The sequence below is a fragment of the Anabrus simplex genome, chromosome 2 (assembly GCF_040414725.1).
Source record: "Anabrus simplex isolate iqAnaSimp1 chromosome 2, ASM4041472v1, whole genome shotgun sequence".
NCBI classification, from domain to species: Eukaryota; Metazoa; Arthropoda; class Insecta; order Orthoptera; family Tettigoniidae; genus Anabrus; species Anabrus simplex.
The window spans coordinates 55,830,910-55,845,450 of NC_090266.1; the positions used below are offsets into that span (position 1 = coordinate 55,830,910).

A 14,541-nucleotide genomic window follows, 5' to 3' on the forward strand; every position below is an offset into this window, starting at 1 on the left:
CCGTAAATATAGATAAAAGTGTAATTGATATATTTTATTATCTGGAAGGGAGTGCAAAGAGGAAAGAGAAGTTCAGAGTATTTGACTTCACACGACACAGATCAGGAAAATTCTGAAGCATGTACCTACTCGATGGTTATCACTAAGAAGGTGTTTAGATAGGATTTGGCTGCAGTTTGACCCTTTGGTACTTTACTCAAGAGTGAAATTGTAAGGATTCTCAGATAGGAACTTTGAAGACTCACAGTCTAAGTGCACATGTGTCTTGTTTGAAAAGGAGAAAGCATTGTCATAACATTTAACCACACTCCTCAGTTAAAAGGAAAACCCAGTCATCAGTTTCACTCAAAAAAATGAAACTTCTCATGACACTAAGGGCCATGCTTTGTCATGTGAAGAACGACTGTTCATGTTCCTTTCATCCAATTTACATAAATATTTTTGCCTTTTTCTCTCAAGTTTTATTGATATCTTTGAGGATCCAAACGTAGCTCTTCAGTCAAGTATGCCGCACATCCACTTACTGAGGTCAGTTTTGGAGGAACTATTGAAGTATGTGATGGCAAGGTGTGTGAAACCACAAGTTAATAAAAGCTCCTCCTCCTCTCTCGATGTAAATTATCATACTCCAGCAAATCAAAGGGATGATTGTGATCTGATAGGGAACTCTCAGTTTGTTTTGGTGAACACTTTGAAGTCTGAGGAAAAGTGCATATTCTTTAAGTCTGTTAGAAAATCATGTGACTACAGGGTACACAAATTTCTGTTCAAAGATGACGTTTTAATTAATGCTGAAGTTGCAAATATTTCTGCTATAATTAAGGTATCATTTTCTAGCCTTAGGTTTTTCATAATGCTTTTGTAAACATTCTGACTAGTGAAATGTAACATTTAGATAAAGAAACACATTCTGCACTCCCAGTTCTGTAACCTTCAGCTCGAAGAAATAAGCCTGGCAAAAGGAAGAACTGATGTTCCATGGGCATTGGTAGGTCAGATGAAATCAGCTGATCGTGTACTTAAATACGACAAGACTCTATAAGGTGATGCTTGCTATTTTATCAATTCCACATAGCAATGCAGAATGTGTGTTTTGCAGAGTCACAAAGGTAAAAATACTTTTCAGGTCCTTGCTGTCTGAACAAACTTTGGAGAAATGTTTAGCCTTAAAATCAGTTCAGCAAGGCAAATGCTTTGAGCAAAAATTTAGTTCAGAGTTTCTGAAGAGGGCTAAGTCAGTTATGGGTGTGTTGAACAACAATTAGTCATGTGATCAGCATGTTGAATAATAAGTCATATGTTCCTGAAGTTCAGGTATGTCCAGTATTTAGTATTCATATTATGAAAAAGATATATGCGTAGGCCAAATGGAGTTACTAACGTATTGAATTATAATGAATTGGTACGTGTTCTGCCATCAGTGATGTCTTAATACGTTGCGATTCACAGCCAAATTTCTCCTAACTTTTTACTTCTGTAAGTTGGCATGTCTGCTGTGAAGCCTAAGTTCAGCAGTTCTGTGTCCTCTGAACTTTCTGCACTTGTGCCAAAATAACTTTTCTGTTGGCACTTGTGCCAATCTTGATCCCAATTTGATTTCAGATAGAGCCTGGTGCAGATAGTTCTTACCCAACTTTTAAAAAATTTTAGTTTTGAAACTTCATACACTTCAGGCTTCAGGACCATGGATCTTAGGTCTGTCCTTGGTGGTAGGTAGATCAGTATTTCTGTGTTATGGTTTACGAAACATTTGTTCAAGCTCTATTGCATGAGAATCACACAATTTTCTATTGGCAGGAGTACGTCCTGAGTTTCTCCAACAATTTGTCCTTTCACCTTGCCTGACCACCTTGCTCCTTCGTACCCATCTTGATTTACTTCTTTCTTGCCAGGCTGAGTGGCTCATGCGGTTGAAGCGCTGGCCTTCTGACCCCAAGGTGGCAGGTTCGATCCTGGTTCAGTCCTGTGGATTTGAAGGTACTCGAATACATCAGCCTCTTGTTGGTAGATTTACTGGAATGTAAAAGAACTGCGGGGCTAAATTCTGGCACCTCGGTGTCTCAGAAAAACCATAAACTAGTTACTGGGGCGTGATTAGTAACTCGTCTCTAATCGCTCATCTTGCAATCTTCCCTTTCTTTGACTGACATTTTCCAAGTTTGTAACATGGAGGGATTTCGGTGCTGCAACTTGTTGTTCACTTTGAGTATGGATACTAGTAATGGGGCAAATATCCATGGCAAGAAATTTTGAATTTTAAATCTATTTGGCTACATATTAGTAGATGTAGAAACACAATTTTCTTCACCCCTCTCTTGCTTAAAGAAAGTACATCTGCTTCCCACTGTTGAACATTCGGACCATGCAATATTGTGGGGAATATTGAGGCGATTGTGATTTTTGTATCTAATTTGACTAGATAATGTCTCTGAAAGAATGATTTAAATTTAAATTGAATCATCTGAGGGGTGCATCAAGTGATATATAATTCTCGTTGTTTGAGAATGTGATGCTGCTGGACATTTTTGAGACAGCTTATCTGTCAAGTTTTAACACATCCATCTGCAAACCCCTTAAATTTTGAATGCACATTTCTATTATATGAAGTGTATTTCCTGATGTATATTTTTGTTTTTGTTTTTCATGAAAATGTTAATCAACATGGGTATCTGTAAGGTTTTTTTTTTTCTTTTCTAGATACGATCGTGATAGTTTGGAGCCTTATGGACAAGCCCGACGGTAAGAATTTAATAGAAAATTGTACTATTATATTTTTGCCTTTACTAGACTAGTATTTTATTCATTGTATTTTGGAATTCTTGAGTTATATGCTTCCACCCTTTATTAAAGTAGCAAATTTACTGTTTCCAAGTGTAAGAGGGCAGAAAGCACTACAGAAGAACTGTCTAACCAGAATGAAAATAATGAATCGTTTTGTGGGATATGCATTTATAAAAGTTACAGGTAGCTGCTGCTCAGAATTATGTATCGGCTATGGTGGGTTAGCTCAAAAATAAATGTAGAGAGATCGCTTCAGTCGTAATACTCTGCTGGGAATTTTTGTGCTTCTGTCACTGAAAATGTATATTTTCTACATACGTGAAATATAGGATTTTTGCTATAGATTCTGCGTGGATCGGAGAAATTAGTTTTGTTGGTCTTCTTCATAACAATCTCTGCTGGGACGTGGAAAAATGTACAAAATGAGAGGTTCATTCAGCTTGCACCAAAAGTTATCAGATTATTTCCGGAGGGACTAAAGCGGCCGGACATAGAGCTAACCACTCTATTCCATTTAGTGCTGACGTTACGAATAGTGGAAGCTTTTATATTCCTCTCTTCTGGCCTATGTGGAGATGGCTTTACATTTTGCCCTTATGTTGTTCAATTTGTCGCGCCGTTTGATATACTAAAATTCAGTATAACACTGATGTTAAAATAACGCTTGTGCATTGAAATGTTTAAGACTTTCCAGGCGTCGCACATAATTTTCAAGCGAGATATTTCAGATGACTGATCTTTAGTGCTAGCTGTATGTGTGGGGAATAGAGTAGCTTTCTTGATTGCCAGTAATAATTATAATAACGGGGTGTGGCCTCCGTAGAGGCCCGGTGCAGGTCTTTCAAGTTGACGCCGTGTAGGTGACCTTGCGCGTCTGTGAGGATGGGCCCAATCTAAGATGAAATCCAATGCTGTAAACATCACGAAGGACCCAGTCCCCAAGCTATAGGGATTAACTAATGAAAGTTAAAATCCCTAACCCGACCGGGAGCCGAACTCGGGGCCCCTTTAACCAAATACCACCATGCTAACCATTTAGCCATTGAGGCAGACATTGCGAATTATATCATTATAGTAATGATGTTTCAATAGTTCTACTTTGATACCCTGTGCTGTAAACATGCTGTGAAATAAGATACAGTAGAGTCTCGCTCAACCGACCTTCGCTCATCCGACACTGGTAGGCTTAATTTGCAGTCGTGCGGTAGGACCTGTTTTTTCTCAAGGACGTGTGCAGCGAGTTTTCAGTCGTTGTTCAGTGTAGTATTGGTTGGGTGCGGATGTTACAGTTTTCACATCCTCTGTGAGTATGGCAAGTAAACGGAGGAAAGTGTTGGACGTGTTACAGTGGGAGACTGGAAACGTAAGGGGGGGAGAAATTGAAAAGTGGTGCTCTACCAGAGCAACAAGTGATGCACTGTTTGTCCAACCCTTGTCCCGTTTCCCTACGGGGTCGGGTATGTGGTGAGATGAATTTGTCGTGGCGTTTTTTTTTTATGACCGGATGCCCTTCCTGACGTCAACCTCATCAGAGGAGTTAATGAGAGATGAAATGAATGACGTGATATATGATAGTAGGGAGAGGGTGAAACCCGGTGCCGGCACATAGCCTACTCCTGTCGAATAGCACCAAGGGGTCTGCTCAAGGCTTAACGTCCCCATCCGACGGACGAATCACCATCAACAGCGTCATATGCCCTCACTCCATATGAGTACTGCGGAGAGGTTTGGAATTTAATCCAGGCTTTTGGCACGCAATCTAGTGATTAGAAATTGTATACCACCACCTCCCCTACCCTGCCGGCCAACATTCTGATGGTGAAAATTTTTTCGACCAACGGGACTCGAACCGGCTAACCTCGGTGTTAGACCGTTTTTAGACTTCAGCGCCTTAACGATCATGGCCACCAGCAACAAGTGATGCACTGAGAATTAGAAAAACAATTCAAAATGTGAGTAGGAAAAAGTGAGTGAGCACTATTTCTTTGGTTCACTCAAACCGGGAAAAGGGCCTGTCAATATCTGGCCTCATTCTGCAAGAAATGGCGGTGTACTTCCAGAAGGAGTTTAATGAAGGGGACCCTAATTTCATTGGCAGTGCTGGGTGGCTTGATTGGTGGAAAAAACGGTACAGCATTGGGCAGCTTAATATCTGTGGATAAAAACTGTCGGCTAAATACGATGAGGTTGTGAAATTTAAAAAGGAATTTCAGGAAATAATTCTTGCTGAAGGGTCAACCGGTGATCAGATTTTAAATTGTGATGAGACTGGGCTGAATTTCAAGATGCTGCCATCAAACCTCTCGCAGCCCAAAACCAAGGCATCTGCACCTGGCTACAAGCATAGTAAGGAAAGAGTTACTGTTCTTCCCTGTAGTAATATTACTGTCAACCTAAGAGCAAAATTGCTTATGATCGGTAAAGCAAAGAAGCCTAGGACATTTATAAACTTTTCTCTAAATGCTCTTCCAGTCCACTGCATGAATCAGAAGGCTGCGTGGATGTCTGCTGACTTCTTAAAAGACTTCTTTACACAGTTTGTTCCAGATCTAGAAAAATTTCAAGCTTCAAACAATCTTCCTAGAAAAGCTCTTCTACTAGACAATGCTCCAACACACCCAAATGAAGAGCAACTTAGAAAAGGTGAGATCAAAGTCATGTTCTTCCCTCCTAACATGATGTCATTATGCCGCCAGTGGACCAAGGTATGCTGGAAACATTGAAGAGGAAATATCAGCGGAAACTTCTTTCATCCTTGATAGAGAAAATGGACAATGGCAAAGACATGGATAGAAAAGTTAAAACGAAACATGAAAGATGTGGCATACTGGATAGTGCAGTCTTGAGAAGAAATTGAAACGACGACATTAGAAAGTCTTGGAACATATTGTTGAGTGAGTTTGAACTTCGAGAGGAGGTGGTACAAGAAGATAGGGAAAACATTGTTCCCTTACTGAATTTCGTTCCTGGCTGTGAGGATGCTACGACTCGAGATGTAAGTGGTGTGCACAAGATCAGCTGTTTGAACTAACTCACCCTGATATTATTGGTTTTGTGAATAAATTGAAAATAGCTAATGCTAAGATTTTGTTGCTCTAAAGACAACTAAGAGATTCCAAATTACAGGCAAATTATTCAAGTGAGCCGACATTAAGCAGAAAGCAAAAGGTGATTATTGACACCATGCTAAAAAAATGTCAGATAAGAAATAAGAAAGGGATAAGATATGATAACGAATTCCTTTTAGATAATCTCTTATTTAAAATTGAATCACCTGAGGGCTATAGACACTGTTTAATGCATGACATGCTTCTCCTTCCTTCGGAGGCTCACCTGCTAAAATAAGTAAAAAAAGGTCTTAAGTGCCCATACGGGGTGAACACCCATGCCATTAGTGAACTATGTCTGGGATGAGGAGAGTAAAAACAATCGCACGGGAATTCTCATATATGTCTCAGTTACTATTACAATATTTATAAGTCCACCTGTTCAATACAATAAATTCTCATATATGCCGAATTAAAACTGAGAGAAGAGGTTCACTTTAATACCAAGTCATCAAAAGTTGGATTCGTAAATTTAGGAGAAAACACCCAAGAACATGGGAAAAATAAACTCTCAAATCATCCGTTAGTGTTCATGTTTGTGCCCCTATTGTATAATTGGCTCCAACGGGTTGCTGTGTATACAAGCCAAAATTCCACACCTGGTGATATTTTGTCATGAATTTTAATCTAGGTGGTCTTGCAACTGGACCAAATTAGCGCCAGAATTATAGGTTTCACTTCAGAAGGGAGACAGTCTAATAAAAAGGTGTGGAAATGTTTAGGAAAGTAGGAGTCTTTGGGCCTTTTCAGATGCTGTACATGCAATTAAGTGCATCAGAAATAATTTTCACGACAAAAGGCAAGTCTGTTACAATAATGAAGTTCTATCAACAAGATTTTTAAGTGGATTTGCAGGTTTGAAAGTTTGCCACAAGCTTACATCTGCGCATATAGACCCCACTTCATTTCAGTGCGTGAATGAGACTTGCTTTTCAGTTATTTAGTAATTCTGTTGCAAATGGCATAACGTTCTTTGGATGGATAAACTCGGAGGGATTTGAATGCAGCGAACCGACAAACGTTCACAGGGGATTTAAACATCCTAATAGATGTATTAAATACTTCTACACCAGCAAGGAGCTGTTTATAAAGATTCAATAGGGCATCAAACCTTAATAAAATGGAGAGATAACCTCAGTAGGAAGAATAATACGTAGGTGGTTTGAAAAGTTCTCGGAATGTACTAGAACTAAGTATCTTACCTCGGTGGAACTGCTTTTATTTTTCAACATAGTCTCCCTGTAGACTAATGCATTTGGTCCAACGATGTTCCAATGCCTTGATCCCATCTCGAAAATGAGATTCCTCCAGGCCTGCAAAATACCTCTCCAATTCGGCTGTCAGTTCTTCCCTTGTAGAAAATCTCCGTCCACCGAGGAAAATTTTCAGCTTGAGGAATAGATGAGTCTGATGGTGCCAAATTAAGTGAATAAGGTGGATGTGGCAACAATTCGTACCCCAGTTCATGAAGTTTTGCCATGGCAATAACACTTGTGTGTGGCGGAGCGTTGTCCTGATGAAAGATGACCTTTTTCCTTGCCAAACCAGGCCTTGTTTCACGCATCTTTTTCTGTAGTTGGTCTAGGAGGTTTGCATAGTACAGTAAAACCTCGTTAATTCAAAGTTGTTGGGACTAAAATATCGGACTTCGAATTACGTGATTTCGAATTAACTGCCAATTCGCAATTCAGAAGTACCAACCCTTGCCGCGTTACAAAATAATCTATGGCCCGTTACTGCATGCAGTTAACCTTGATTCACTGTTTATACCCTTCAAATGCCATGAAAAAGGAACTATTCCCAAAATGTATCCAAGAAGGTGCATTTACAGTATTCAAGGAATTCACTCGGATATCTCACTGGCAGACACCCTCGCGCAACAAAAGAAAAAAAAAGCACTATTCAAAGACGAGGAGAAATCTATGCTGGCTCCCATGTGCAAGTGCTTTATTAATTGGATTACTATACTTTATGCATTTTAGATGTCTTGTATTTACAAAGGAAGTACCCGATACCCTTACAATCGAACTTTTCTATGGCTCTATCCTTGTACGATTTCCCGCCATGGTAGTGTTGGCTACTGAATGCATGATTCGAAGCAGTGTATCGATTCATTCAAGTGTCCTAGTGAATCGATTCACAGGAACGGCGAGCTCACGGCACACGATTCAGCTTACTCCCAGTGTAGTGCTGAGTGGCGCACTCACTGGACGTTGACGGGGAGCCGAGCTTCCGCTGCAGCGAGACAGTGAATCATGGCACATCGAAAGAATCGTGAACGCGTGCGGCTCAGTGATACACATGATACACACGACTCCTTATCGGGTCACTGGACACGCGGAGAGCCGAGCTTCCGCTGCAGCGAGGCATACAGTGAGCCATGGCACACGGAAAGAATCGTGAACGAGCCGGCTCAGTGAGGCACAAGATACACACGGGTCCTTATCGGCTCACTGCAGCGAGACATACAGTGAGCCATGCTACACTGAAAGAATAGTGTGCTATAATGGACTCTCGAGCTCAGCTCATTTGAAAATATTACCCATTTGCATTCACTGTCCTCTTCTTACAGGGAGGTTTAAATAATAGATGAATTTATTTGCTGTGTTGAAAAGGTAGTCACAACATAATTCTGAAGTAGCTAGTAAGTAGGCTATTAGGTTATACTATTTATTAGTTTAATGAATCTTAGTATTATAACTCAGTTGACATTTGACAATTAAACTCGACTCTAGCCTGCCCTATGACTAGGATTCATGCTCATGACCACTCAAAAGTACCTGTTTTATATTGGGAAGAACGACTCAGTATTCTCTCAGTTCATATGTCACATCGTTGCACAAGACTTCAATCATATGTGGACCGACGCAATAACAGTATGTTGAATCAGAAAACCAGCGGGCTACTGTACATCTCGGGTAGCCTATAAAAAATGACTAAAAAAAATCCTCTGCTGATAGAAAAATACATATTTTCAAAAATGACTGAGCGAGTTGTCTTGCAGTTAATATCGTGTGGCTATGCGCTTGCATTCGGGGGATGGTGGGTTTGAATCCCACCCTCGGCAGCCGTTAAGATGGTTTTCCATAGTTACCCCATTTTCACACCAGGAAATGCTGGGACTGTACCTTCATTCAGGCCATGGCTGCTACCTTCCTAATCCTAACCTTTGCCACCCTGCGTCGCCGGAAACCTTCGATGTATTAGAGTAACTAGCATTTTTTCTAAGAAAGGAGTTCATAGTATGAAGACCAGATGGCAGCTGCGAGCAGTGAATGCTGTTGCTGCTCTCTTACCAGCACATACTACACAGATGCAGTAGGAGCTGTGACCAATGAGCCGTGCATCGGATCACTGTATCGATTCAGTAACGTGAACGGAATCAAATGAATCGATTCAGTAAAATGAATCGAATGTCCCATCACAACGCCATGGTACTTCTCTCGTACTTCAGAAATGTAAACACTTGCCGCGTCACAAAGTATTCTAAGACCCATTAATACATGCAATCACCTCGATTCACAGTTTAAACCTTTCAAATGCCACGGAAAAATCTATTTCTGAAATGTATCCAACAAGGTGCATTTACAATGTTCAAATAATGCACTTGGATAAATCACTGACAAACAAAACCTCACGCAACGAAAGAAAAAAAATCACACAATTCAAAGACTAGGATAAATTATGCCGGCCCCCCTGTGCAAATGCATTATTTTTTGGATTTCTGTACTGCTAGCATTTTTATATGCTTTGTACTAGCATGGAAAGTGCCCGACGCCCTTGAAACATTGTGGTTTATCGAACTTTCCTATGACGAGGGGATAAAGTTTCTCGCTTCCATCCCATGTGCATTGCAACGTACAACTATGACCCTTTTAAAACCGTAAGACCATTTGGGCTTGCATTAAAATAAAGCAATGCAGTTTCACCGGCAGTGACAATATTGTTCAGTGCCTACGAAGTTATTATCTGAGCTACGCTTCTTCGTCAACTGTCGGCATCGCCAGTGTTCGCGGATTCTGTTTTTCCACACACTGCCTGTTGCGTGATATTATGGCATTCCTTAAAAGGTTGAATACAAAAGAATTTCGATTTCATTCAATTTAGCAATCATGAAGCGCACTGTAGACCCACCGAAGTGTGTGTAAGTGCGGGAAGCTACCGTTCCACGTTCCGGCACGCGCGTTCTATTATGACGCGGAGCGGATAAATTTCGAGTAGAAATTACTCTGTAACATACTATTGTTTTAAAATGTAAAGGCAGTTTCGAATTAAAAGTCTGAATTTCGGCAATGGGGCCGACATTGTACTTCGAATTACGAATTATCCGTATTTCGAATTAAACAATTTAAATAACATGCAAAACTGTGTCTCATGTTTCCAGGAACGAGAGCTTCTTCGAATTAGGCAGGATTTTAAATTAACCGAGTTCGAATTATCGAGGTTCTACTGTATTGCCCAGTAATTGTTTGGCCAGAACGAAGATAATCTATCAGCAGAATGCCTTTTGCATCCCAGAAAACTGAGGCCATGATCTTTCGGGCCGAAAGTAGTGGACGCAAGTTTCATCTGTAGTCGCAAACCGGCGCAAAAAATCTTGTTGGTTGCACTGAAAACGGGCCAGACTTTGTTCGGACATTTCCAATCTGGTGCGTTTATTGTCCAATGTCAAGACCCATCTTGCGGATAATTTTTCATATCCAGTTCTTCGGTTAAAATATAATATACCCGTTCAGAAGACATCCCTACAGCTTGAGCAATCTCCCGCACTTTCAGTCGACGATCCTCCATGACCATTTTATGCACTTTTGCGATAAATTCTGGGGTCATAACACTTTTTGGCCGTCCACTACGCGGATCATCATCCAAGCTCTTCCGACCAAATTTAAACTCGCTGGTCCACTTGGCAACAGTTGAAAATGAAGGAGCAGAGTCCCCCAGTGTGTTCTGAAAGTCGACGTGAATTTCCTTTGCTCTCTTACCTTTCTTTACAAAGTATTTAATCACTGCTCAAATCTCAGTTTTTTCCATTGTCACAAATCACTACGCGGGAACAACCAACAAAGAGTCATCACTACCACACTCCTGCAGCTAGAGCACTGACGCGCCACGTGTTCACTCACAAAGGATGTGTGATTATTGCGCAAGGCCTCATTGCTCTAGCACCGACATCTAGCAGTGATTCCGAGAACTTTTCAAACCGTCCTCGTACTTCTGCTTCAGAAAGAACTCTTGAATCCCTAAGAGTAATAATTGAGAGGACCATACAGGTGTCCGAGTATTTATGGAATAATGGATTCTTGTATGTCTTCACAGCCAAATTTAATTAAGATCCACTAGAACGGCTCTTTGGTATACTACGCTCATTAAGTTGTGACGACCACCCTTCAACAATAGATTTTCTGAATTTACACATGTTGCAGTCTATTTATATCCCAACCAAACTTGGGGAGTAGTGAGAAGAATTTTCTTTTCCTCTGAGTTTTAGAAGAGATACCTTATTATTGGTTTACGAGACCAGTGTTTTTATTAAACTACTAAAACAATGGTAATAAATATAAGTTATCTTGATTTGTGTTTTTAATAGGAGTGTGAACTTTTTGTTCTAAACGTAAGCATTTATCTTCACTGTCATCGAGTAGTAATTGTGAGCCTAAATTTGAACTGACATTGACATCATTCGTCAATCAAATGAGAACAGTGGCTAAGAAGACAGAAGAGACAAATAAGGCTGATGTAGAAAATGCACAAAATGAAATAAAACAAGCACTAGACTTCACTGAGAACATGGATGGCCTCTTAGACTGGGAGAACAAGTTAGGTATAACAGCGATAGCCGCAGTCTTGCAAAGGAGTGTTTGATTTATCTTAGAGGATATATAGTACGTAATGTATCCAAGGTCAAAAAATGTCATAAATATGTCTGCCTGCTTCACGGAAAGCCTACAAAAGATATATTTTACGCAGCCCTCGCAATTATTAGGGACTATAGCAATAAATACAGCACTGACCGCACTTCCCTCAACCATCCTACAAGAGCATTTTATAATGTGTTCGTGCAAGTTGAAAGTGTAGTGGAACAAACACTCTCCTGTGAACATAGTCTGTGGGGCGACATGTTTTACGAGTGTTTGGACAGTTTACACAGTATCACTATTAATTGGAAAAAATTAGGATGCTGTGATGACCATGTTGCTGACATTATCCCTAAACTTGTTACATTATATGAAATGGCAATTTTATTTTGTAACAAGACAGATGAGAAAGGAACTGAAATCTTCTAAGACCACGAAGTCTATCCGGAAGCTATCTAAACTATCTGACAACTGACTTCTGGAATGGTAAGCAAAAGCATAATAATTTGCATGCAATAATATTGTCTTTTATTCGTAAGCTCAAGCTGAAATACTGCTGGGTGAGCGGCCTTGCGGCGCAACCGATGAACTAGGGGAGTGATCAAGTCTTTCTTCTACTCGCTATGCTTAAGTGTTGTCGCTACCATCACTGCTTTCGTAGTTAGTCGTTGGTCCGAATCCTGATTTTAACTCTCCCCTTCCAAGAATACATAGTATTTTGCTTTCTTCACACCGTGGAAGGAATTAATTTCTTTTCTCCTAATAATTTCTCTCTGGATATGGCAGTAACGAATCGTTCATGGCTGCAGTTTTCATTTTCGACTCACCGCTGTTATTCCATGTTTTGCAGCATGTTCTAACTTCAACCAACTTCAAGGATGTTGTAAAACTTGTTCTCAGGATCATTTTCACTCGTGCTTGTGCAATTCCTAATTACACGAGGCCGCACAGAACTCTGAGCTTGGAAACTGGAAGGCATTGAGAAATGTAGGGTAGGGAGAGAGTAACCAAGTCCTCTGCGCAGGTGATGTATGTACAGTTAACTGAAATATTGCACTTGCTTGCTGGTCACTTAAACAAGATTTTTGCGACTATTTTCTTCTCCCGGTTTCTTTTTTTCCAATTCATTTTCCCCTGTTTATAGCAAAAATTAAGTGGAGAATGTTATAAGCGAGTAAATACAGTAATATATTTGTGATAATTTAATATTGATTTCTGCATAAAGGCATTTGTTATATATGTAACAGATATGGGTATAATATTTAGTTCTATCGGACAGGGTGTTCTTGGTGGTGTTATATTCCTAGCCTGTTATATATATCACAAGTACAGTGGCAGGAAAGTTAGTTGCAGTTCATAATTTAGGGTAAAGCAAACTGTTGTCCTCATTTGTACTGAAGTGGTGCAGCTCTCCTTAGGCACATCTCCAATAGAGGTGAGCTGCACGTATCATTCTAACCACATACCCATCTGGCCATTCTGAAATCTCATGGCAGTATTGGAAATTGATCCCGTGCTTTTGTGAACGGAAGCTAATAGAGCTAACCGCTATGTGATGGAGGTGGTCGCGTTGAGAATGAAACTATATGGAGTAGGGGAGGTACTTATGATTTTTATTTTTCCCCCCTAATTCTCAGACCTGGAAAGTTACATCTGGTATTACCACTAATTTTCATGGCTCTCTAATTGATACAAAGTGATTCATATTGCATTACAAGAAGTGAATTTTGTGGTAAATTTTGAGTTGTATGCAGCGTCTATTTTACTATTGTCTTGATAATGCTCATGGTAAGGTCAGTCATCTAATTTATATTCATTGCATAAGGCCTTAAATTTTGTGTTCTAATGTAACCTTCTGGAGGTAGTTTTTGTCAGTCTCATTCCTTTCCTTTTATGCCAAATTAGAGAAAAAATATTTTTGTTAAAAAAATCCTGTAGTTGTGTACATGAAGTAATGACCATACTATCCAAAAACTCTGAACTAATAAAATCTGGAAGTATTTTTTTTATTAAATGTCGTATTTTACATGGTGTTACTATGCTTTTCGCAGCATGCTCATGCTAAGTTATATAAATATCATGCCAATGCCTTCTTACTGGAATGTCACTATGAAAGTCTTTACTAGAGCCCAGAAGTTAGGCATTTATTTTTGGATAAAATAGGCAGGCAAAAAGGCACTTGAAATACTGAAAATAGGCAGTACTGTAATTAAAATAGGCATTTTTTAGGAGTGAAAGCAAAGAGGAATCTCGCTCATTATTAATGAAAATATCTTAAATACTCATTCGTTTCTTTATTATCAATGTATCACATAATTTGCGTACTTATTCTTGCTTTCCTTGGTTACATGCAACAAGAAGGTGCTTTTTCTAAGTATCAACTGTCAGACGCTTGTCAGAATGTTTTTCATCATGTAAAAGGAACGTTCTACTTCCACTGAAGTGATTGGCGCAAATTTGAAACAAGCTATTTCGGAAGGACACATGCCAGTTAAAACAGAATTTTAACCTTTCAGAACATAACGAATGTTCATTTTTTCAATGTCCATATTAGCACTCGGAACACGTTTAAGTTTTTCACTAACAATGCTTCCTTTTTCTCCTGGTGTTTGCAGCAGTTGATTTACTGCATCTTCGGGGATCACCATAGATGATACCAGTGAATCATCTCTTTTCTTACATTTGAAGATTGCTTCCAGTATCGCACCATAATGTGCTGTTATAGATGCCAGATAATTGCTGAGTTGTTCATGGTCCAACAACTTTTTTACCTCGCGTACTGAAGGAAATTCGTCTAC

The 14,541-nt window shown here is 39.7% G+C and overlaps 1 protein-coding gene across 4 annotated transcripts in view; it reads left to right on the top strand.

Annotated features, from left to right (window-relative positions):
* The window catches only part of LOC136863873 (probable splicing factor, arginine/serine-rich 6), a 295,188-nt gene that overhangs the window by 86,113 nt on the left and 194,534 nt on the right, over positions 1-14,541 (top strand). For all 4 annotated transcript variants that reach the window (XM_067140233.2, XM_067140235.2, XM_067140234.2 and 1 more), the window contains one exon: positions 2,698-2,739. In XM_067140233.2, coding sequence (XP_066996334.1) covers positions 2,698-2,739 — 42 coding nt within the window. The remainder of the gene's footprint in view (positions 1-2,697; positions 2,740-14,541) is intronic.